At 40.1% G+C, this 26176-nt stretch overlaps 1 protein-coding gene across 3 annotated transcripts in view; it reads right to left on the bottom strand.

Moving 5' to 3' along the window:
- The window catches only part of COL4A4 (collagen type IV alpha 4 chain), a 168843-nt gene that overhangs the window by 122645 nt on the left and 20022 nt on the right, over positions 1 to 26176 (bottom strand). For 2 of the 3 annotated variants that reach the window (XM_033230020.1, XM_033230018.1), the window contains exons 4-15: positions 18534 to 18668; positions 17419 to 17463; positions 16177 to 16293; positions 12155 to 12223; positions 9219 to 9254; positions 6896 to 6958; positions 6492 to 6527; positions 6246 to 6287; positions 2222 to 2302; positions 1380 to 1433; positions 1040 to 1099; positions 116 to 160 (exon numbers count right to left, since the gene is read on the bottom strand). In XM_033230020.1, coding sequence (XP_033085911.1) covers positions 116 to 160; positions 1040 to 1099; positions 1380 to 1433; positions 2222 to 2302; positions 6246 to 6287; positions 6492 to 6527; positions 6896 to 6958; positions 9219 to 9254; positions 12155 to 12223; positions 16177 to 16293; positions 17419 to 17463; positions 18534 to 18668 — 783 coding nt within the window. The remainder of the gene's footprint in view (positions 1 to 115; positions 161 to 1039; positions 1100 to 1379; positions 1434 to 2221; positions 2303 to 6245; positions 6288 to 6491; positions 6528 to 6895; positions 6959 to 9218; positions 9255 to 12154; positions 12224 to 16176; positions 16294 to 17418; positions 17464 to 18533; positions 18669 to 26176) is intronic. The other variant, XM_033230019.1, reaches the window with a different exon arrangement.

The raw sequence follows: 26176 nt of genomic DNA, 5'->3' as shown, positions 1-26176 counted from the left end.
TGTGTCTGCCTTCCTAATTACTGTGTTTGCACGCAACAGTACAACTTCTGAATTATACTAAATTGCATTTACTAGTGAAAATGTATTTATTATCTCTATAATGAGGTACATTTACCTTTAATCCTGGGAAACCTGGAGATCCATAGGAACCAGGATCCCCCTAATAAAATTCACAAAAGTCAGGATAAACAGAATTAAATCAAAATGCATTAACCAGCTCAATGCATCATTTTTCACCTTGTCAAATTGTTCCATGGATATTTGGTCTTGTTTGCAAAGCTAGCTGAATAAAAGGAAATAAATATAAAATAGGTTCCATTTCTTTATAACATTTGCTACTTGAAGTGACTTTTATTCTTATTCAAAAAATTCATGTCATTGCCAGTGTTTTAATTAAGAATGTATTTTTGTTGTCGTCACTTTCCCAATTTTAATTTATTTAACGTAGTGCTTGCACTGGGCCAAATATCTTTAAAATCCCTACAATATAATTTGCCTGGAAATTAATAGTTGCTCTGTGCATCGTTAGCAATAAAAATGACCATGGAAACCAATATTGCCCCATTCAGTACTAAATCTAGAACCAAATAAACTCAATGTCTATGCCAGCTGCGGTCTGGCCTCCATGGTGACTCTATGAATGGGCTTTCTATCAGTGACACGTGGTGATGTTTGGAGCTTAATATTGTATTTTTTTCTAGCTACTGCCCCTAGATCACCATGTTGTTTTATCAAATAGACTTAAATTAATTATTCCAAGCTACTTTCATATTGACACTGAGGTGCCAGACAAGAGATGTCACAATCCTGTTACTTTTCCCAAATTGTTCTATCTTTTGCTTGCCTATTTTATCTCAATGATGTCAACAGAAGGATGCTCTGGGATATTTAGCTATTCCATAATTCTTGTCCAAAATGTTTTGTTCTTACATGAGATATTCTTCACTTTTGAGCTTGTGGGACTACTGACCTGTTTTTATAAAAACGTGAAAGAGAAGTACCTCCAAATTCACTGATGTTAATAGCAAATGATGCTTACCCAAGGCCCTGGAAATCCAGGAATGCCTTTCTCTCCTTTTGCCCCAATACCAGATTCTCCCTTTAAGAGATGACAACATTTAGAGGGGTTCAAGCAACAATAGTTCAGCAATAGGGAAAGCAAAAATAAAATGAGAAACAAAAATCATGGTCAGCAGCTTAAAGAAAACAACTACTTTAGAATAGAGGCTCTATAGGATTATGATAAGATAGTGAAAAATTCTGGTAATATATATTAGCACTTAAAGCAATGATAAAGACCATGAGAAATAACATTTTAAGTTAAGATAGCACATCTCACACACACACACACACACACACAAAGTACTTAAATAAACTACCTTGCGTCCTGGTGGTCCTGGCAGTCCAATCATTCCAGGAATTCCTTTTATACCCTAAAAATTACAATGAATATTATTTGGTCTATTCTTATTATTTAACATACTGAATTCCATCTCCTTGAGAAATCATCTTTTTACAATGTTTCACCTTAAAAAAAAAAAAACCTTGAGAGATTACTTTTCACCTGTTCTAATTAGCACTAAGATCTAAGCACACTTGTAAACCGGACTCTATTTGAGCCAGTTCTCTGTGTGAGAAGTATATGGGACTCCATGGTGGGCCACCATGGAGCCAGGCAGCAGATACAATTTGGGAATGTAGTCATTGAAAAAGTGGCTCATTTTGAGCAAAGTAGAGAAATTTAACGCAGCAATTGAAAAGCAATGACAGAATCTGCATGTGGCACCAGTAATATTAGCACTGGAAACTGACAGAGGAATTAATATTTGCCAAGAGTCTATTATGGCCCAGTTCTATGCATTTGTTACCTTCTCAATTATCAAGACATCAAACTCATCTGTAACATCTAAAGGACAACTGGGCCTCCAGTGGTCTTTTCAATCCACATATCAAAACAACGTTCACAAGCACATGTCATAATTTAGCAGCTTGAGCTAGGTCTGCCACTCAGCAGCTGGGTAAACTTGAGAACACTGGGAACCTTCCAAGCTTCATTTTCAATTCTGCACGATGGGGCCTATAGCAGTACCAATCTATTCAAGTAGGTTTGTGACTAGTGCAGTGATGCATGGAAACACCTCTGTACTTTCTGCCACAGATACAGTTCAAAAAATGCTTTCTATTGCTACTTTCCTAGGTGACATATGGATTTGGGAATTACCTTTTCTCCTTTATAGAGACAAAAGTCAGGTGGCTCTACCAACAAGGTGGGTCCAGGAGAACCTTGCTGACCAACCTCACCCTTAAAAAAAAAAGCAAGATAATAAAAATTTCATATTAATTTCTGTTTTGAAGATTTTCACCCATATATTATGGTATAATGCTTCCCATCCTATGTGTCATGGATTTAAAATACAAGTCGTGGCAAGTACCTCACAGAATATAAAAGGATATTTACTGTTTTTCTTATAAAAATTTAATACACATTATTGTTAAAAATAAATTTAAAAAATGAAAATGATTCTTAATCCTATTATCCAGAAGTAATCTCTATTAAAACTTTGATATAGTTTTTTTGCGGTGTGTGTGTGTATATGTGTATATGTACATATATATGTATATAGGTGAATAACTTGTTTTATGTATTTGAAAATATAATCAGAATACTATATAATAAACATAATTTAAAATATACAGCATATTTTATTAAATTTTTAAATAATTTTGTATTTTTCTTATAACAATATTTTGTGAGCCTTTTCCTATCATACTAAAAGCTCTTCAGAATCCTGATCCTTTTTTTTTTTTTTTTTGAGACAGAGTGTTCCTGTTACTCAGGCTGGAGTGCAATGGCGTAATCTCAGCTCACTGCAACCTCTGCCTCCTGGGCTCAAGCGATTCTTGTGCCTCAGCCTTCTGAGTACCTGGGATTACAGATAATGCACCATCATGCCCAGCCAATTTTTGTATTTTTAGTAGAGATGGGATTTCACCATGTTGGCCAGGCTGGTCTCAAACTCCTGGCCTCATGTAATGATCTTGGTTTTTAATGCCAATACGATAATCTATCATAAGAATGTACTGTGATGTATTAAGCCATCCTACTCTGGTTAGATTAGATTATTTCATTTTTTTTCAATATTTTAAAACTGTAAAATAATAGCCAGAATTTTTATTTATGCCATGATAGATGTTTTTCTACTGAAGAATGTTTCTTGAATGAATTTTGCCACAATCATAAATTCTCACCATTAATTAGAAGATAAATATTTTGTGCTTTTCTGGGTATTACTATTATTCTACACTTACTATGATCTTTCCTCTTTGTCATAGTTAAGAACAGGCTATAGGTCACCCATATTTGCAAACCAGGCCCTTAGCGACTCTGTCACTCGGGGCAAGTTCCTTAAAACTTCTCTCAGTCCACATTTCCTTACTTCCTTGAAACCTCATTTTTCTTCTCTGTGAAATGGAGATTGTAATATTACCTACCTCAAACTATTCTTCTATTGAATAGATAATATACATAAAAGGCTTCCTGTGTTGAGGGTAACAGTAAATTCCCTAATATATAATTACAAAAACTACTAATGCTTTTGATAGTTGGGATTTTTAGAAGAACATCAAGTTTAAATGAAAAAAAAAAAAAAAAACCCACAAGAGTTCAATTTCTACCTAAACCTGGGAAATTGCAGAAAAGCCAGATTAGAAACATTGTCTGCTTTGTTTTTTTTTTTTTACTTGGTTTATCTATGCACTTAACACAGTGTTGGTGTAGCACCTGCCCTAAAGATATCTGCTGCATGAATAAACCATTGAACAAACACATTAACAGAACATGAGTAAATGCATAGTAGGTATTGGTGAAGATAGCCACTCTTATTCTTGTAATTGAGATAAACCTGAACAAAACTCTTAAAGGGTGACAAGCAGGCACCTTCTTCAAAATATTGGTCATATTGCTTTTTTTTCATATTGTAAAACTGCCATATGCTCAGTATAGTCAAAGGTACAAAGAAGGAAAACTATGAAGAATTAAAATGTAAAAGGCCCATAATTATATCACGTAGGCATAATTAGAAGCACCCATTTAGGGCACTGTTTCTTTTTACTTTTTTTTAAATTATACTTTATGTTCTAGGGTACATGTGCACAACGTGCAGCTTTGTTTCATATGTATACATGAGGGCACTGTTTCTTAAAATGAAGTGGGCAAACACGTTCTAGAACATCTGGGAATTCTGCATCAATATTTTATTTTTTATTTTTTTATATTTTTTGAGACTGTTACCCAGGCTGGATTGCAATGGCACAATCTTGGCTCGCTGCAACTGCTGCCTCCCAGGTTCAAGCAATTCTCCTGCCTCAGCCTCCCAAGTAGCTGGGACTACAGGCACGGGCCACCATGCCCGGCTAATTTTTGTATTTTTAGCAGAGACGAGGCTTCGCCATGGTGGCCAGGCTGGTCTCGAACTCCTGACCTCAGGTGATCCGCCTGCCTCGGCCTCCCAAAGTGCTGGGATTATAGGCGTGAGCCACTGGGCCTAGCCCAAAATCATAAAATTATGTGTTCATTCACCTGACAACCTAAAAGAATTAATGTAAGCACATTTGAGATCATTTGAAAGGCCATCTCATAGCCAAATACTTCCAAGTTATTCCACAGTCTGAGTTTACAAATGTGTCTGATTGGACTGGCGTGGAAAGTGACTAAGATGCCAATGCTTGCTGGACTCTGCAGTGGCGTATGGGCTCCTGTAGCTTTGATGAACATATTCCAGAGCTCCATGGCTTCCCGAACTTGAAAAACATTGTTTTGGTATATTTTCAATCAGTCATTTCTATAAGCCAGAGATTCTCAAGATGGGGGATAGGGGATAGTTAGGCAACCCCTTCCCGCAGGGACATTTGACAATGTATAGATACATTTTAAGTTGTCACAATTGGAGGGACAGGATGCTACTGACATCTAGTGGGGAGAGGCCAGGGATGTGGCTAAATATCCTGTAATACACAGGATAGCCCCCACAACAATGAAATAGCAGCAGCCTGAGGTTGAGAAATCCCTCTCTGTGTATGTTTTAATGTCTTTCTTGTTGATGTTGCTTTTACAAAGTTGTTTATATTTTTGTAACCTGTACTTTCTGTTCAGCATTATATCACAGGCACCTCCCCACATCATGAAGTCTTCATATATACTTTTGACTCTTGTGCTGTTCTGTTAAATGTCTATACCATGACTTATTCAATCACGCTGGAACTCCATGAGAGCAGGGATCAGGTCTGTCTTGCGAAATCCCCACACCCAGTGTCAGTTCTGGCTTGACATGAAGCAGATGCTTACTATTGACTTGCCCTAAGTTGTTGAAAGAGCCACACACCTACTGCTGGACGTTCAGATTGTTCCCTAGGTGAGTTGCCTTCTTAAATCACTTTTCTTTTTTGAGACGGAGTCTCACTTTGTCGCCAGGCTGGAGTGCAGTGGCGCGATCTCGGCTCACCGCAACTTCTGCCTCCCAGGTTCAAGCGACTCTCCTGCCTCAGCCTCCCAAGCAGCTGGGACTACAGCCACGCACCACCACGCCCAGCTGATTTCTGTATTTTTAGTAGAGACGGGGTTTCACCACTGGCCAGGATGGTCTCAATCTCTTGACCTCGTGATCCGCCCACCTCGGCCTCCCAAAGTGCTGGAATTACAGGCGTGAGCCACCTTGCCCAGCCCTTAAATCACTTTTCTAAAGCTTATTCTTACTAAGTTTTATGCTTCGGCCAAAAGGACAGTGGGTGTGAGTGGCGGGCAGAGACGGGGAGGAGGGGTGTAGAAAAGGAGTGGGTTGGAGATCGTGTATTGCTCAGGGCTCTTGGTTCCAGTCATTTACATTTGCATTTATATGCATATTTATGGGTGGAACTTAGGATTTATGTGAAATTAAGCAAAACAAATCCGTGATTTGACAAAATTGTTACTCTGGACAGAATATATTGTCAAAAACGTTCGATCTCTGTTTGCTAGGGTGAAATGTGTTACACAGATTAACCTGAATGTGGTGTTAAATTTTGTCAGATCTTTCATTTTACAGTCAAGGGTAATGGTGCCATCATAATTCGGCAAAGAAAAGTTCTCAGCCATAAAATTGGGCAGTGACTAGATAATGAATACAAGTTCAAATCATCAGAACAGCCTCCACCCCTGAGCAGCACACACACTTTGCCATCTGCTCCTCTGAACAAGAGGGGATTCTTACCGGGTCTCCCATTTGCCCCTTTACTCCCACACCGGGATTTCCCTGAGAAAGAAAAGAAAAAGAATCTAATTGCTTTTGCATTTTAAAAAAGTAATTAAAAGTTATTAAGGCTTCTGGCGACACAATTTAGTTTACTGAATACTTTGGGAAATCTGATAAGAGGAAAGCCATAATTCTGACAAACACAGTGGTCAATTATTTCATTGTTCAGGGCTCTATTTATGTATCTTGCTCATGACTGCCTACCTTCAAACCTGGAAGCCCTGGTTGGCCCGGAGGTCCCTAAATCAAGGGCAAAAAAAAAAAAAAAAAAAAAAAACACAAATCAATCTTCAGACGTAGAAATCAGAATGTCTTCTTTTGTTGCTCCAAGGTCCTATTTAGGAAACCCTTAATTTTAAAACATGCAATGATGGAGTTTCTATCGTGGATGGGCTGTTGTTTTCGGTGAAGATGATGTCAGTGGCTCCTCCCCAGGGGACCTGTGCTTCAAGATGGAATCCCACTGATACTGGTGGGTTTTCACTGATTCATCGATGATAATCTCTCAAACGGCCCACCTGTGTCTGACCCAAAATGGCAACTTTGCTTCTTTATTTTCATACAGAATCTGGTTTTCAAAGGGATTACATCAGCAGTGGTGTACTTACCACTAACCCTGGCTCTCCAGGATATCCTGTGGGGCCTGCCGGTCCTCCTGCACCCCAAGATCCCTAAACATGAGAAAAATCAGTGCGTCTGTTACCAAAATTGTAACCATCTTTCACAGAAAGAGTTACGTGTGATCCCATGTGAATAAAAACCTCTAAAGAAATCACAGCCCCCAGTATCTGCCCTGCTAGGACATTTTCAACAGCAGGTTTGATGCAGCCCTAAGAGGGCCCCAAGCAGGCCGGGCGCAGTGGCTCATGCCTGTATTCCCAGTACTTTGAAAGGCCAAGTGGGGCGGATCGCAAGGTCAGGAGATCGAGACCATCCTGGCCTACATGGTGAAACCCCGTCTCTACTAAAAATACAAAAATTAGCTGGGCGTGGTGGCGGATGCCTGTAGTCCCAGCTACTCGGGATTGTCCCAGCTGAGACAGGAGAATCACTTGAACCAGGGAGTTGGAGGTTGCAGTGAACCGAGATCACGCCACTGCACTCCAGCCTGGTGATAGAGCAAGACTCTGTCACAAAAAAAAAAAAAAGAGGCACCAAGCTAAAGGTAGTAGCATTCTGGTAGTTGTAATAAAGTCCTTCATTGAGGGTCCAGAGATCAATCTTCCTATTTACAAATTTAGGACCCAGAGATCAATCTTCCTATTTACAAATACATCCTGTAATAACAAAAGTGGAGAACAAAGAAAATGCATTACCACCTACTCCTAAATTCTGTGTTACAATTTTGATACACATCAGGATGCTTTTAAAGTATTATTATTAATTAACATTACATATTAATGTATTTATTCTTCTTAGCATATTTTCAAAACATGGTCTGCAAGATCTCAAATTGGGGAAATATAGTTCCTAATTTGAGATCAAGATGAGTCAGCCATACAAAATTTTCTACAACATGTAAGTTGTAACACAATTATACACAAATTGTCAAGAAAAGGTACAGGCAATCCTGGAAGTGTGGAGAGATGTTCCCCAGGCTCCTGCTGACTCTGCCCAAGTCAAATGATTGGGGAGTGTGTAATGAAATTGCTCTGTTTAGGAGGATGAACTGATATTTATTTTAACAACAACATTGAGGTATCACATTTATTACATGGACCTGAGCTTCAATCATACTAAGGAAACCAATCCAGAAAAGTAGTTCCATCACTAGCCAGAAGTTACAAGGCAAAATTATAGGTTAACTATTGGAAGGCAAAACGGAGTCTCGCTCTGTCACCCAGGCTGGAGTGCAGTGGTGCAATCTCAGCTCACTGCAACTTCTGCCTCCCGGGTTTAAGCAGTTTTCTGACTCAGCCTCCCAAGTAGCTGGGATTACAGGCACATAGCACCACATCTGGCTAATTTTTGTATTTTCAGTAGAGACGGGATTTCACCATCTTGGCCAAGTTTGTCTTGAACTCCTGACCTTGTGATCCACCCGCCTCAGCCTCCCAAACTGCTAGGATTACAGGCTTGAGCCAACTCACCCAGCCTTTTTGCTTTTTCTTTTTCGATGGAATGTCACTCTTGTTGCCCAAGCTAGAGTGCAATGGCACCATCTGGGCTCACTGCAAGCTCCGCCTCCCGGGTTCAAGTGATTCCCCTGCTTCAGCCTCCTGAGTAGCTGGGATTATAGGCACATGCCACCACGCCTGGCTAATTTTGTGTTATGAGAGAGGGTTTCACCATGTTGGCCAGGCTGGTCTCAAACTCCTAACCTCAGGTGATCCACCCACCTCGGCCTCCCAAAGTGCTGGGATTACAGGCATGAGCCACCACGCCTGGTTGGCAAAACTGCTCTCAATTTTAATCTTGTAAATATTGAAAAACTGGAAAGACTAATATGATCATTGAATTGCAGATTTCGGAGAGATGAAGATAGGTAAAATATTAAATATAATATATAAATACTGATTCACCAGGCAAAATGGTAGCAAGAAGCAATGCAAGATTATTCTACCTGGTATATATTTTATACGTAGTTGCTAAGTGGACTCACTTTCCTAAATATGAAGTAGCTGCATATACCTGAGTAATGCCAAAAGATCATTAGAAGACAGAAGAGGAAGGCAGGAGGGAGCCTGCTGAGCTTCAAGTACAGCTTCATGGGCATGAGACTGGTGCAGTTACACAGGGCCCCAAGCTTGAGTTAATGTTCTGCTGTTGCCATCTTGAAATTCTTAATAATTTTTGAATGGGGAATCCACATTTTCATTTTGCACTAGGTAAGCCACACAAATTATGTCGCTGGCTTTGCTGGGATTAAAACGTGGATCATAGGCTATTTGAGGAGGAAATAGAAGCATAGAGCCTGCTCAGGAGACTTACTGGTAAGCCAGGCAGTCCTGGGTCGCCTCTGTCTCCCTGCAAAAATAAGAATGCATTGCTTTATAAGTCCACACAAAATTCCTAAAACACAGATCATGTAAAAACAGAAATACATACAAAAATTATCTGGACTCATCTAATTGTGCAGTTTGTTCAATTTTTTGGGTGTTGACTAAAATTGAGGAAGGGATATGTGGAGGTGATTTTCTTTCTCCTTAAGTTCTGAATTCTCCTTCTACCCAACAGAGAAAGATCGCTGGAGTAATGACAGGGAATCATAATGAGATTTTTGTCTTTATTTCAATTGTTCTAAATTCTCAATCCAGTGGTCCCATTTCCTCACAGTTTACCTGTTGCTGGTCTGGTTCCACACCCTGCTATGCTTTCTAAACAGCTTGACCCCCTTGACTACCCTAGAGAGGACAGAAAAGAAACTCAGGTGGAAATTGCCTCACACCAGCCTCTGTCTACCTCTCTCGCTTTGTGACTCTGCGCTGAGACTCAACCTATTTTAAAAGATCAAAGCCTATATATTATCTTGAATGAAGGCTCTTTTTAAAAAATGTAAAATATATGTAAGTTCAAATTTAACATTTCAACCTTTTTTTTTGAGACGGAGCCTGGCTGTTGTTGCCCAGGCTGGAATGTAATGGTGCCATCTCGGTTCACTGCAACCTCCGCCTCCCTGGTTCAAGTGATTCTCCTGCCTCAGCCTCCCAAATAGCTGGGACTACAAGCATGTGCTGCCATGCCTGGCTAATTTTTTTGTATTTTTAGTAGAGATGGGGTTTCACCATGTTTGCCAGGCTGGTCTCGAACTACTGACCTCAGGTAATCCACCCGCCTCAGCCTTCCAAAGTGCTGGGATTACAGGCGTGAGCCATTGTGCCCAGCCCTTTTCAACCATTTTTAAGTGTACAGATAGTTCTGTGGCATTAAGTACATTCACATTGTTATTCACCCATGACCACCATCCATCTCCAAAACTCTTACGTCTCCTCCAATGGAAACTCTGTTCCCATTAAACACTAACTCCCCATCCCTCTTCCCCCCAGCCACTGGCAACCACCGTTCCATTTTCCATCTTTATGAATTTGACTATTTTTAAAACTTCATATAAGTGAAATCATACAATATCTGACTGGTTTATTTCACTTAGCATAATATTATATCTTCAAGGTTCATCCATGTTGTTGTATGTGTCAGAACATCTTTCCTTTTTAAAGCTTTTACAATCTTCCATTGGATGAATACACCACATTTTGTTTATCCATTCATCTGCTGATGGACACTTTTACTTCCACCTTTTGGCTACTGTGAATAAAGCTCCTATGAACATGCAGGTACAAATATCCATTCAAGTCCTTGCTTTCAGTTCTTTGGGGTATATATCCAGAAGTAGAATTGCTGGGTCATATAGTAATTCTATGTTTAATTTACTGAGGAATTACCATATTATCTTCCATAGTGGTTGCACCATTGTCCATTCCCATCAGTAATGCACAAGGCTCCAACTCTCCATTAGTTGCCAACAATTGCTAGATTTTTTTTATCATAGCCATTAGAATGGGTATAAAGTGGATATAGACTCTTAAGAGCATTGCCTCTAAGGGTTATTGATTTACAGATCATTTTTATTAGGGATCTTCTGTTTCCCCTTAAGATAAGGAATTCTCTATATTTATCCCCCTTCTATATTTGTATATCACATGTCCTCTATTACCACAATTACAAAAAATGCTCACTATAAATAATATGATATGGGACATTACCATTTACAGTGTGCTGCAATATAAATTATTATAACAGTCTTAACAACACTAAGAAAGAGGCAGGGTAAATATTATTTGAATCTTCTTTCACAAATAACAAACATGAGGCTGAGGAGGCTAAGGGAGTTGCTTAAAGTCACAGTGGAGAGTAAGCTTCAGTTCTCTCCTTCCAATACACCATACTGGTTCTGACCCTGCTGTTGACATTTACTTTATTACTATACCATTTAAGCTATAAACAAATCCATCGTTCTTGCTGTTTAAGAAGGACAAACAGGCACAGAGGCTACACACATAAACGGTGAGCTCACTAAAGGGATCACTGCTCAGGTGTGTCCATTCTGGGTGGCACAGAACCTAGGGTCTCATAGAAGCCATCTAGGACAAGTGCTATCTAATTGCTGCAGAATATTCTTCCTTAAGAGAAATGACCACACATCTTGAAAATGGGCTGTATTTTCCTGTTAAGGCATAATTTCCACTGATCCCCATCACTCATCCATGGCTTCTCATCTGAGAGATGAGGTGGTCACTCAACAGTTTATTTCTGAACATCTGTGCGTCACTCCCTGCTAAAAACACAACACCATTAAATGTATCAAGCAAAGTGCTATAAGGTTTACACCATTTTCAAGTTCAATAATCATGACTTTTACTGTACTGGATGGCAAGTATTAATATTACAATGTTTTAATTACAAATAAATAAGTGGTCCTCCACTGGGGTGACTTCCCCCCAGGGGACATTTGGTAATGTCTGGATATACGCTTTGGGGAGTTCACAGGTCGGGGATGCTACTGGCATCTAATGAGTACAGGCCAGAGACCAGGGATGCTGCTCAATATCCTATAATGCACAAGTCAGCTCCACACCAAGTAAATATATGGCCCAAAATGTCAGGAGTTGAGAAACCTTGAAATAAATACATCCCTTGAAGTTCTGACTAGTTCAGAGGTACCGGAATTTTGCAGTGCTGGAATTTTACTGATGACTAAAGCCAATGCCTTCACACAAAAGTATGGTGCCATCCCTGAGGGTCAGGGTAATAACAAAAATTGGTGTATTCAGGGACATTTTGAAGAAAAATCCTGTCTATTTATCCTGCATGGGCTTACCTATTTGGAAAAAAAAAATCTTTTAATCCATCATGATCATAATACTTACCTGAATACCTTTAATGGCACCTAAAATGAACACTGAATTTCCTTTTTCTCCCTTTTCCCCAGGATGGCCCTGAAAATAAAATATTTATGCACTTAAGAGGAAAATAGCGTATTACCATTTCAGTATTTTCTTTTCTATATAAAATATTACTCGTCAGTTAAAATTATTGACATGATTGTCAATTATTGACATGATTAACAAGCAGACATTTCTTTATCCTCTTCCATATTATTATCACCCTAAGGTTCTCACATATATTTACTCCATATTCAGGTAAGATCTGTTAAGGAATCTTCTAAGACAGAATATCTACTTATATATAGCTATTTAGCAGAAAATTTTCAATTTCCTCACAATATAAAACACATGCATTGTTCCTACAAATAACTAATTTTGCAATTGTTAATTTTTTTTTTTTTTTTTTTTTTGAGGCGGAGTCTCGCTCTGCCGCCCGGACTGGAGTGCAGTGGCCAGATCTCAGCTCACTGCAAGCTCCGCCTCCTGGGTTTCCGCCATTCTCCTGCCTCAGCCTCCCAAGTAGCTGGGACTACAGGCGCCCGCCACCTCGCCCGGCTAGTTTTTGTATTTTTTTTTTTTTTAGTAGAGACGGGGTTTCACCGTATTAGCCAGGATGGTCTCGATCTCCTGACCTCGTGATCCGCCTGTCTCGGCCTCCCAAAGTGCTGGGATTACAGGCTTGAGCCACCGCGCCCGGCCGCAATTGTTAATTTATGACTTAGAAACAGTAATATATATACATATATAGTGAGAGAGATTTTATCCATTTCAGTACTTGTATTCAAAACAGGCCTAAGTATTCTTTTAAAAAAACATAACATATTCCTTTCGGAAGGTTTTTGTATATAGTTGCTAGTTTCTTAAAGTTAATGAAATACCTCAGTGTATCAATCCCCCTCCCCATGGTTTCCCTACTTAACATCTTAATATCCTACTTCAATTCTTAATATAACTTCTCTTGGTTACCACATAAAAATCCTACCATCTTTATACATCAAGCTTATATGAAAGATATATACATTTCAAAGTTAATCTCTCTTAGAGGATTGCTTGACTTGGCTTCTGATGGGAGATATTTAACAGTTTAAGGTTAAATTACATCAACAATTTATTTGAGAAATCAGATTTGCTAGTATCTGCAGTTTTGGTTTTGCACAGTTCCAGTCTGAATGAATTTCAGTTTCATAGTTAAGTTAAACAACACCAGTTCTCCAAAACCATGGTTCAAATTTCAGTTACCATTGTATATTAACTGAGTACTTGCATAACGTACAAACTTCATTGCTAGCCCCTCAGCCCACAAATCACTATATAAATAACAGATGTGAATTGTGATTACTGCATGATCACATGATGTTACCAAAACATGTTGCACAGAAAGCCAATGACTGAGAGGACAACTACTGCCAAGGAAGAAGGCTTTAATTGGGTGCTGCAGCTCAACAGATGGGAGATCAGTCTCAAGTCCATCTCCTAGACTGACTAAAATCAGGGGTGCACATAGCAGGGAAGAAATGTAACAATATGTTGGAAAACAGGACCTAGGTAAGGAAACACAGTCAGGGGTTTGGCATCTCATTGTCTGGATGACATGATCTGGTGAGTTTCAGTTCTTTGATACTTTTTGAGAGGCCTAGGGGTCCTCTCCTGAGGAAGGAACTCAGATAAAACACAGAGGTTTCAAACTTTAAGATCAGAAGGATCCATTTCTACGTTGATCCAAAGAACATCTACGGGACTATTGGGTCAGTTTCGATGATTTCTGTCAAAGTCTGTCTGTGATTGGCCCCTGCACACGTATTATTCAGAGCACACACAGACACAGACAGCAAAGCTTGTAGCTGGCTTGCTTCCTTATCTCCCAGCAATAAACCCAAATAACATTTTACAAAAATGGATAGTTGGAAGAGGAAATTGGCCAATAATGATGAAAATGAAGCAAAGAAATGAAAACGGTAATGCTGGAAATGAAATTCAAGTAAAACATAAGTGGAGTTATAGAAGAAATAGCTCATCATGGGAATAACGATATTGTTGTCATTTGAGAGACTGTATTTGCAGCCAGAAAATTTAGTAAAGATAAACCAGGAAAGCGGTTGTGATGAAAAGGATGACAGTGTCCTACGTAAAGTGACACCGATGAAAACTTCACATTAAAGGAACCCTTAGAGATACTTCACAACACTGGAAACAGATCCAAACTTAGAAAGGAGTATCATACTTCATCAAAACATAAAAGACATATTCCTTTAGTATTGCAAGTTATATGATGAGAAAAAGGCAAGTACTGTTGAAACTACTCTTGATAAGTTTTTACAAAGAAATAAAACACTTTGGTTCTCAATGTTTCAAATTACAGTATATTAAATAAATATTTAGTTTTTTCGTTTCCTTATATATTTATAACTGACAAAGTTTCTAATGTTTTAACAAAACTTTTTATAGGTCATGGGACAATAGTAATTTTCTCATCAGTTGATAAGGTTTCTTTGTGTGGTTTTTAGTTTGCCTGGTCATTCTTAACATTACTGTGCAAAGTGAGGGGTGTCTGTACAGTAAATGAGTCAAGGGGAAGTTGGTTGTTTTGCACAGAGACCATTACGACAAACTTCAGGATTGTGGTCGGTACTGCATGCTATGTTAAAGTTAAAACCGAGAACCCTTGCTCTCTTGAATGCTCATGAATCTGTAGAATGAGGTTTGGCCTGATTTGAGGAGCTTAATAAATGTGCATTCGCCAGACTGCACTTGAGTTTTCAAATGGCTGAGTTTGAAAGTAAAGGATGGTTGAAAAACTTAACAATGAAAGGTGGTGGTTGTTCTTATTTGATACCAGAAGAAAAATGTCAGTATGGAAATTCTTTTTAAGTTTAGTGTTCAGATCAGTTCCTCTAGGATCTGGAGCAAAAGGGAGACTCACGAGTGACAGCAGAATGAATGATTATGGTGGTCATGCTAAGAAAACTTTCTAGAAAGAAACCTGTGAAATGATATTTGATTAAGGAAGGGAGAAATACTTTTTTAAAAAATCACAGAAAAACAATTTTGAAAGGTCACATGATCTCTGATCTTTAAGTGAAGAAAAAGAGAGAGAGAAAAGGAATATGGGCATTAGCTCTTGCTCTAGTTGTGTTTAAATGAAAGTCCAAAATTCTGAAGAAAAAAATGCTGAGAGCCGTAAGGTTTCCCTCCAGTGCTGGATACTATCAACTGTTGTTGGACATCCATTCCAAAGCTTTTCGAATGGCTTTTCTTGCATTACAGGGACTAGAAAGATACAAACTTCATTGCCCAGACTCCTTTATAGATGCATGTGAATTAGGTTCCACCTAGGAGATGTGGAAGGCAGAAGTTTGGAAGAGATTCTCTTCCTGGTCTGTTGCTGCCACCAAGCAGGAAAGCAAAAACTTGAGTGTTCTGTTTGCTAGTGTCTAGATGTGGGGTGAGAGGCCGTGGTCACAGTGCAGTTACAGCTTCCTGACTCTGGATCTCAGCTAGCTGTGAACCTTTGACATCAGTGGTCTCGTGTGGTCCTAAGTTTTACTCTTCCAACTATTATAATAAGTGCCAGACTCCCTGTATCAGATTCCTTTCTGTTCAAAATACCTAGTGGGGTTTATGTTTCTGCAATTAACCCTGAATGATAAACAACTGACATTTTGCTATCTGGTCTCTCTGCTGTTTTCCCTTCTATCTAGTCTCTTCACAGCAGCCAGAGACGTCTTAATGAAACATCAATCAGATCATGTTGCTTCCTTCCTTAAAACCATCCAGTGCCTTTACCTAACATGGATGAGAAAATCTAGGCTCCTTCCATCATCCACAAAGCGCTGCATGTTCTAAGTCCTGCCTATCTCTCTGTCCTTATCCCCCAGCCACCCCCATTTGTTGACAATGCCCCAGACACACTTGTATTAACTCTGCTTCTTGAATACATCAAGCCTGTGCCACCATAGGGCCTTTTCACTTAAGATTCCTGTTAAGATGAGCTGTGGGTGTCTTACTGGGGGGCCTCCTGGACCAAGAGCTCCTCTTCCTCCTGGAAACCCTGGGTCACCTCTTGAACCATTGTAGCCACACTTACCAGGTTTGCCTCTGGGTCCAGGAGGCCCTGGGTGCCCCTGCAGAAAACAACATTATAAGTGAAGCATTTTTGCAAAAATATCATAACACAAAGATTATGCATAATATGAATACTCAAATTATGGCAGTTGTGATTCACACATTTACTGTTTCGTTTTGTGAAACTTTCTCTCTACCCCAAAAGGCTATGTAGCATGTGAAAATAAAACCTAAAATATCTTTAAGATAACAAATTTGAACTAATTTAGCTTGCGGTACTCTGGGAAATTGAGGAGGGGACCTTCCTTAAAATCCTTAGAAATACTATAAAGAATTATAAAGCTCCCACTTACCTCTTTTTATTTCCATTTCATTTTCATATGAGAAATCAGAGTATTAAGCTCACTACAAATATTAGGACTCATCCGCAAATAAAAACATTTCTTATGAGTATGTATTTATTTCAAGAACATTCTACTTGACATAACAAGTATGCCTAGTTCATATTTTGGAATTTTTTCTCTAACCTGTTTGAAAATGTTGCTTTCCAAGTAAAGTGTTTTGCTCTGGGAGTTATTGTACCAAATTTAAATGTAAACACCCTTTCATGCACTAAAATGAGAAAATATAAAAAGAATTTGATATATATATACATACCATGCACCATAATATATATTATATTAATATATCTTGTACCATGTTTTATATGTTATATAATATATAATTAACAGATATAATACATAAACTATATGTAAGATATAAGATATATAATATATAAACTATATGTAAGATATGATATATAGTATATACTATAGTTTATGTAAAATATAAGACATATTGTATAGTGTACATACTATATATATCTTATATACATATTTGGTACAAAAGTAATTGTGGGTTTTGCCATTGAAAGTAACAGCAAAAACCACAATTACTTTTGCACCAACCTAATGCATTCTATATCTTGTCTATCTAATATATATCTTTTATATATGTAGATATATATTATGGTGAAAAAATATATATATACTATTGTGCTTGTAGTATATATAGCAAATATTTGCTATACATATCTTATGGTTTATATAAATATATATTTTATGCATATATACATGCGGTTTTAAGGATTTTGATGAGTACTTCTGCCTTTTTTAAAAAAGTGGAGAAATTTTAGGGATACTTACAGGTATGCCATCTAAACCTGGAAATCCAGGAACACCAGTTGGGCCCTAAAATCCCAGAAAATAAAACAAAGTTATAAAAATTACTAAATTAATAAGCTGATTTCCTCGAAAACATTAACAATTAATTACTCAGATTTAAACATGCGGAGCAGTCATTGCCACCTATTTTTTACATATAAGAGTCTAAAAGCCAACATTTAAGAATGAACTCTTGCGCTTTTTTTTGTACTTGGGAAAACAACCAGCAGTACTGATTTAAATAAATCATTCGACATGCTGTGAACAGAAATCTAACTGCTCAGAATCTCGATCCTGGAGTAACCCTTCAATGTGAACACAGGCAATTTATAGGATTATTTTTGCACACCTGCACTACCCAAAGTTGGGGTAGAATCTCAAGTGCTCATCAACAGGGAATAAACTATAGTTTTATTCATACTATGGCATATTATAAAATGTTTTTTCAGGAATAAGTTCAATCTACGTAACCTGATAAGGAATGATCTCTAAGACATCTTGCTGAGTGAAAAGAGAAAGCCTCCATGTGATGCATATAGGTAATGCCATGTAGGTTTTATAAAAAGCCATGAAACAGTGTAACTTCTCACTGGGTACACACATGTATTTAAAGGCACAGAAGAGCATGCTCCTCTGGAAAGGGGCCAAGAATGAGGATGGATTCTTGCAGAGGAGTTCAGGGACTTCATTTATTATAAGGTTCAAGTATATACTACTCATGGTCGTAAAACTCCAGTGCTGGCCAGGCACAGTGGCTCACGCCTGTAATTACAGCACTTTGGGAGGCTGAGGCAGGTGGATCACTGGAGGTCAGGAGTTCGAGACCAGCTTGGCCAATATGGTGAAACCCCATCTCTACTAAAAATACAAAAATTAGCTGGACATGGTGGCATGCGCCTGTAATCCCAGCTACTTAGGAGGCTGAGGTGGGAGGATTGCTTGAACCCGGGAGGCAAAGTCTGCAGTGAGCTGAGATCCCACCACTGCATTCTAGCCTGAGCAACAGAGCAAAACTGTCTTAAAAAAACAAAAACAAAAACCGGTACAGTACTGCTGGTGAGTGGTTCATGTGAATCTGCATATAAGATGTGGCTTACTTTATCTCCTTTGTCCCCTGCTGTTCCAGGAGGGCCACGGTCCCCTCTCATTCCTTTCTCTCCTGAAAGCCCAGTGGGTCCTGGGGCTCCCAGGGGCCCAATTGGACCCTGTGGCCCTGGTGGTCCTGGTGGACCCTGAGAAGAAAGATTAAAAAGAAATGGGGGTGCAATTCTTAATTACTGTCTTCTAATACAAACATATAGTCATTCAGGCCTACAGAAGACTTGGAAATTAGATATGCACAAACTCTGATAATAGAAACAAATGGCTGGAAATGGTGGCTCATGCCTATAATCTCAGCACTTTGGAAGGCCGAGACACGAGGTTCACTTGAGCTCAGGAATTCAAGACCAGCCTGGGCAACAAAGTGAGACCCCCCATCTCTACAGAAAATACAAAAATTAGCTGGGCATGGTGGTATGCACCTCTAGTCCCAGCTATTCGGGAGGCTGAAGTGGAGAATCACTTGAGCCTGGGAAGCAGAGGTTACAGTGAGCTGATCGCACCACTGCACTCCAGCCTGGGTGACAGAGACAGACTCCATCTCATAAAAAAGAAAAGAAAGACAAGAAAAGAGAAAAGGAAAAGGAAATGAAAAGAAAGACAAGAAAAGAAAATGATTGATTTAATTAAAACATAATAGTGGCATTGCCCTGTTCAATCTGTATTAAGCTATATGATACATTTCAAGTACTGCACATGTATTCATGTATGTATGTATGTGTGCAGTATGTGTGTACACAGAAACACATATATCAACTGATTATAGTTATCTTACTATTTTCATTCTGTCAATCAAATTTAGAGATCTTAGGCTTTTTAATGAAGCAAGAAACTAAAACATTAAAGTTGTATTTACCTTTATGTTCGTGACACAAATAGAGTAAGAGAAACTGCCAGATCTTTTATTTACTTCAAATAACTAACGATTTGCCTGCCCTTTCGAAGGGCAACATTTCTTTTTGCGCTGCTTTTATCTAATTTCTTAGTCATATTTTGGAATTAGTCTCCATGTCACATTAAATTTATGTAATCCAACTTTCCATGAATGAAAAGACCACCTCTTGTTTTAAGTGAAGAAGCTTTACGGGGCCTCCTACCTCAGAACCCATGCCCCAGGGCCCCATCCCATCTCCCTTCTGGGGTCTGGGCCTGGCCAAGGCCAGCAGCACCATCTAAAGTGACATCCCGACCAGGTGCGGTGACTCATACCTGTCATCCCAGCACTTTGGGAGGCCGCGGCGGGCGGATCACCTGAGGTCAAGAGTTCGACCTGCAATTTTTCAGACCTCTCAAAATGTTTGCAAAGATTTAAGAAAAAATATTTGATAACTTCGTGCCTCACAAAACAGCATGGATTACTGCATTCAATAAGCAAGTAAATCTTGATGCATGGACGGAAAAGCTTGGCAGGGTTTAGGAGATATCTGCTCAGATCAGATGTCTTAGGTCTCCAGGGCTAATATAGGGTTGCCCCTTGGGAGTGCAGGGCCCTGAGCAAAATATGTGTTGCGGAGTCCCATCTACATAAAAACTTGAGTCACCCGAAATCAGCATGCCAGCCCTGCTCTGGCAACCCAATGTGATGCAATCCCATGAAAGAAACACTTCATGGGCAAGTGGAAGTGTTCTGCTAGGCAGCCACCCTCCGAAACCAGGGCTCAGCCACAGGGCCCCAGACAATCCCATAGCCTGCAGGCCAGAGCTCCTGATGTGGCCAACCCCACATTGGGTAGAAGGTCAGAGAGCACCCTGATGGGAAGAAACAGTAACCAAGACACACCTGGTCCTGATCTACACTTGGGGTGTCACTCTTTTTAACTTTTATTTAGTATTATTATTTTCTGAGACAGGATCTCACTGTTTCCCAGGCTGGAGTGCAGTGGTGTGATCTTGACTCACTGCAGCCTCCACCTCCTGAGTTCCAGGGATCCTCCCACCTCAGCCTCCCGAGTAGCTGGATTACAGTTGCATGCCACCATACCCAGCTAAGTTTTGTATTTTTAGTAGAGACTGGGTTTCACCATGTTGGCCACGCTGGTCTTGAACTCCTGATCTCAGGTGATATGCTTGCCTCAGCTTCCCAAAGTGCTGGAATTACAGGTATAAGCCACCGTGCCTGGCTGGGATGTCACTTTAGATAGTGCTGCTGGCCTTGGCCAGGCCCAGACACCAGAAGGGAGATGGGCAGGAACCCCATAAGAATAGTGCAAGAACGTTCACCACAGTGTTATATGCAACAGCAAAAGAAACTGGAAATCCAGGGGAAAGGCACCAACCTGTGACTCTGAATATATTAGGGTGCCTTCAAACAGCGAAACCCCTCACAGCCTGACTTCATCGGGGTGCTCCAGGAGCAACAGAGAGGACAAGAAGTCAATGAGACCAACTTCTCCATTTGAGAAGTGAATGAGGTGCAGGTCAGGAACCGAGTGAGACCCAGGGAAGTGAGGGCAGCCAAGAAAGGGGCAATTTCAGGTCAGTTACGCTGTGGACACCTGGGACTTAACTCTGAGGGGAGCCCACATCTCAGTGTTATCCTGCCCTAGGGGAAGGGAGTGGGGGTATTTATCTCCCTGGCTGAGGGCCCTAGTGATGGGCATGGAGTGCCTGCCAACTGTGCCTCTGCGGCTTTGAAAAAAGCCCTGACAGACGCAGATGCCAGCAGCTGAAGTCCCCCAGAGCCCGAGCACAGAAACAACAGGTCTGAGGAAGATGTGTGGGACCCCAGTAGCACGTGCAAGCCGCCAACAAAGTCCATCTGCCAGGCCAATATAGAACATTCTCCCCAAGCTCATGAGGGAGAAACAGAGTGACTGAGCACCCAGGTTATGTGTCAGCCTCCTGGGTTTGAAGTCCAGGACCACACTGACTTGCTGTGTAACCTTAGGTATGTTTCTTAACCTCTCTGTTCCTCCACATCTTTATCTGTTAATGGCTTATGAGCATAAAAAGAATAATGCATGTAATGGTGTTTAGCATAGTGCCTGGCATAACAAATGCTAACTATTGTTATTATATATTATTGTTATAAACGGATAATTGTTAAACGAGAAAAACAAGCCACAGAATAGTATGTCATATAATCCCACTAGTAGAGAAACAAAAGAACAAACACTTTCCCTAAATAGACATTTATAAATGAACATTGCTAGGGCATAAAAGAAACTGCATGTCTCAGAAATGAAAACACAAGCCAGGGCAATTTTACATTGTATTAGGTTGGTGCAAAAGTAATTGTGGTTTTTGCCTTTTAAAAGCAACAGCAAAGACCACAATTACTTTTTCACCAACCTCATACTTTGTGTACATCTTACCATCAGCAGAAGTGACTTTATAATAAAAATTAATTACCACTTCTTGTTCACCATTAAGTCATTAACTCAACAAACATGATCGACAACCTTTAACATCTGCCTAAATTTTACAAATCAAAACTATATTTTATATGTATTCTCCCGTTTCTTCATGCTCATTCATCATTGTTAAATAGCTACTATTTATTGATATCCCTATGAATGCTAAAAGCTTAGAATTTTAAAGGAAACTTAGATACATAAATATGTATTACGAAAAAGACAACAATAAAATATGAAGTGTAATTACACAAGCACAAACCATTTGGGGCATTGTGAGGGCTTATCAACTTAAAATAGATAACTGCACAAATTCTAAACTACAATCTAAAAGTAAAAATAACCACTTCAGAGCACCTTTCTGTCTAACCTGTTGTTAGAAATAAGATTAATTAACATAATTTAAAAGCTCCCATGTTTTCTAAACATAAAATTCAGGAAATAAATGCTTTTTCATTAAGTTTGGGAACGATCTTTTCATCTTGCATGCAATTTATATGCATAAACTCCCCCAAATTATCTTTTGTGAATGCAGTACTTTACAGTAATGTATTATTTAGATACATACCAAAATGCACGCTTGAATATAAAAGGGTAACTGACAAATAGACAGCCAATTAACTGACTATAAATCTCTTTAATGTGTTTCATTTTAGGCATGTAATACCGAATCCAGTGAGCTAATGGGAAGTTTGCAGAGGGGAAAAAAGGGAGTGGAAATGTTTAACACCACGGCAAGAATAATAAAACTTCATTAGGTATAGAAATGTGTGCTGATTTGAGAAAATGCCATATAAAATAATTTGTTTTTTGGGGTTTTTTTTCTTGAGACGGAGTCTCACTCCTTCTCCCAGGCTGGAATGCAGTGGTGTGATCTCAGCTCACTGCAACCTCTACCTACCGGATTCAAGTGATTCTACTGCCGCAGCCTCCCCAGTAGCTGCGACCACAGGCGTGTGCCACTACACGCATCTAATTTTTGTATTTTTAGTACAGACGGGGTTTCACTATGTTGGCCAGGCTGGTCTTGAGCCACTGACCTCAGCTGGGTGCAGGGCTCACGCCTGTAATCTCAGCACTTTGGGAGGCCGAGGCAGGCAGATCACAAAGTCAGAAGATGGAGACCATCCTGGCTAACACGGTGAAACCCTATGTCTACAAAAAACACAAAAACTTAGCCGGGTGTTGTGGCGGGCGCCTGTAGTCCCAGCTACTCAGGAGGCTGAGGCAGGAGAATGGTAGGAACCCAGGAGGGAGGCAGAGGTTGCAGTGAGCCAAGATCACGCCACTGCACTCCAGCCTGGGCTACAGAGCGAGACTCTGTCTCAAAAAAAAAAAGAAGAAGAAAGAAAGAAGAGAGAGAGAGAGAGAAAGAAAGAAGAAAGAAAGAAAAGAGAGAGAGAGAGAGAGAGAGAGAGAGAGAAAGAACTCCTGACCTCAAGTGATCTTCCTGCCTTGGCCTCCCAAAGTGCTGGGATTACAGGTGTGTGCCACTGCACCCTGCCCCTACAAAATACTTTGGGGAAAAAAAAAAGTAAGGCAGGGAATGGTTATTTGCATTATTGAAGGATGCTAGCCCCTCTCTCTGTCTTCCCATCTCCTCCCTCCTCCCAGCCTGCCACCCTGACCTCCCTGCACCAGATTTCTAAACAAGCTCAGTTCTTTCACAGCGTTCGCGCAGGCTGTCCTGTCCCGGGAGCGCCCCCTCTCTGCCTCTGGCTGATTCATCTCTCAAGGCTCCAGTGGAAAGATTCCCCTGATCTCCTGCCCCTGTTCTGGAGAAGGAGATGCCTCTCCAAGATGCCTCTGCAGTAACACTCTCACCTGTGACTATCATCCTCTCTTTACTTGTCTGTCTCTCCCAAACTCACAGCCACCCAACCTCTGCTCCTGGAGGGCTGAGTCTAAGTGCCCAAGGTCATGATGGTAAGAAAGGCAGAGAACAACAAACACTTCACAAAATGATAAGGTAGCCCACCTCTACCACAAGGCAAGGTACCATAAGGTAGCCCACCTCTACCACCGCCCCCCCTAGAGCAGGCACAAGGCAAGACGAGCGGCCCTCCATATCCCAGGCTCCCAGTCTGAGGACTCAATCGATCCAGATGGAAAATGTTTAAAAATCAACAAACAGAAAAGAACAACACAACAAAAATTAAAAATTTTAAAATACAGTATAACAACTATATACTGTACATAGCATTTACATAGAATTCTAAATAACCTAGAAATGATTTATAGTATTTGGGAGGAAGTGCATAGGTTATATGCAGATACTATGCAATTTCGTATCAGGGACGTGAGTGTCCATGGACTTTGGTATCTACAGGGGAACTGGAACCAATTCCCCAAGGATGCAAAGGGATAAGTGTAAATGCTTTCTTATGTCTCTAAATTGTCATTCCTAGAACATTGGTTAAAAGCACCTATGCAGGCCGGGCGCGGTGGCTCAAGCCTGTAATCCCAGCACTTTGGGAGGCCGAGTCGGGCGGATCACGAGGTCAGGAGATTGAGACCATCCTGGCTAACACTGTGAAACCCCGTCTCTACTAAAAAATACAAAAAACTAGCCGGGCGAGGTGGCGGGCGCCTGTAGTCCCAGCTACTCGGGAGGCTGAGGCAGGAGAATGGCGTAAACCCGGGAGACGGAGCTTGCAGTGAGCTGAGATCCGGCCACTGCACTGCAGCCTGGGTGACAGAGCCAGATTCCGTATCAAAAAAAAAAAAAAAAAAAAAAAAAGCAGCTATGCAAAATGGCAATGATTCCACAGCAGTGTGCAGAGTATGACTTCACACCACGAGCAATGACTCTGAATAACAGGGATGTTGGTGCTTTCTGCTGTTGAGCTATAATGTAGGTGTTGTTATGCCTTTCTTTCAACCGTATGAAATGGCAAATACTACTCCTACTTTGCAGGTGGAAAAACACACATAAATGTCTCCTTTTTTGAAGACTTTGTGATTTTGTATTTAGTGCGGCTTTTTCATATTAATAAGTATTCCGCTACATGATAAATTTTTAAAGGAAATACATTAAACCTTGAATAACAGCACAAAATCTGTCAGAAAGCTGCTCACCAAAATTTCCCAAATACCAATCTTTGAAATAGTCATTTGTTAGGTCACCTAATTTGAGTAAATAGTTTATTCACAGCATACAGAGAATAATTCTATTTTCTTTAAATTGTTTCATGTAAAAGGATGGGTCAGTGAAAGAACTTGTGCTTACGAATAAATACGCAGGCTTACTTTTTCATAAGATTATAAGAGAATTCACTTCAGGACAAATAGACATAAGTAATAGGCCCATAAAAGACTTTTTTATAACTAGAGAATCATTAAATAATCACAGGAATTTTGCATCATTTAAAAAAAATCTTTAAAGAAATATTTCACCCAGTCCTAACCCCGCACTCTCCACCACCGACGATAACCTGCTATAAAACAGGCTGCTGTGCCAGATTCAGTCGAGCAAAAAGAGAAAAACCACCCAGTGGAATGGCTGTCTTTCAGACGCACAGCACCCCTGGGTTTTTTGGCTACCGTGTGCACGCAACTGCCTCTGTAGCTTCTGAATTTCAGTGTGAGACGGTGAAGTCAGAAGGCAGAGCCGCTGAATCCAGAAATGACAATCAGCTTGACAGCTGAGGAAAGTCGGACATGCCATGTGAAGCCACTAGATCATCTCTTCCTTTCTTTCTCTCTTTTGGTTCAAAGGCCAGATTGACACCGTGTCATCAAACCTGTTATTTGCGCCTCCCTAGAGCAGCAGGAGGCTCTCCGGCCAGCTGTACAAATAAAGGATGAAGGAGATGAAAGCGGACACGGAATCGCCGGCCTCCCTGTCTTCTGAGGCCAGGGCATTCCTTTAGGATTTTGTCCCTTGTCGGTTGCCTAAGTCTAGAATGTCTCTTGAACAGGGCTAAGATAAAATTACTTTTATTTCATAACAACTTAGTAAAAGAGACCAAAAGATAAGAGGACATGTATTGTGCTTTTCAAAAACCAAAATCTTCAAATCAGCCTTTTTGGCTGGCAATGATCTGGTTGCCCCAGGGACCAAAACCTATGGGGAATGACAAAAATCTAAGAAATTGCTTGTCATTTTATCAGTAGGAGCACTAGGAGAAGCACCTACAAATATATGTACAGCCACACTTTTTCTGCCATGACTTCCCACTCCTTCTCAGCCAGAAGTTAAATCAGTGCAAAGTGTAAATAAATGAATAACTGAACAAACAAGAAAGAGGCTTTTGTTATACTAATTATACAGATTTTCCAAATCA

The sequence above is a fragment of the Trachypithecus francoisi genome, unplaced genomic scaffold, assembly GCF_009764315.1.
Source record: "Trachypithecus francoisi isolate TF-2019V2 unplaced genomic scaffold, Tfra_2.0 Lachesis_group13, whole genome shotgun sequence".
In the NCBI taxonomy this organism is placed as follows: Eukaryota; Metazoa; Chordata; class Mammalia; order Primates; family Cercopithecidae; genus Trachypithecus; species Trachypithecus francoisi.
The sequence above is the reverse complement of the archived record's forward strand: the minus strand, read 5'-3'. Positions and strand labels throughout refer to the sequence as shown.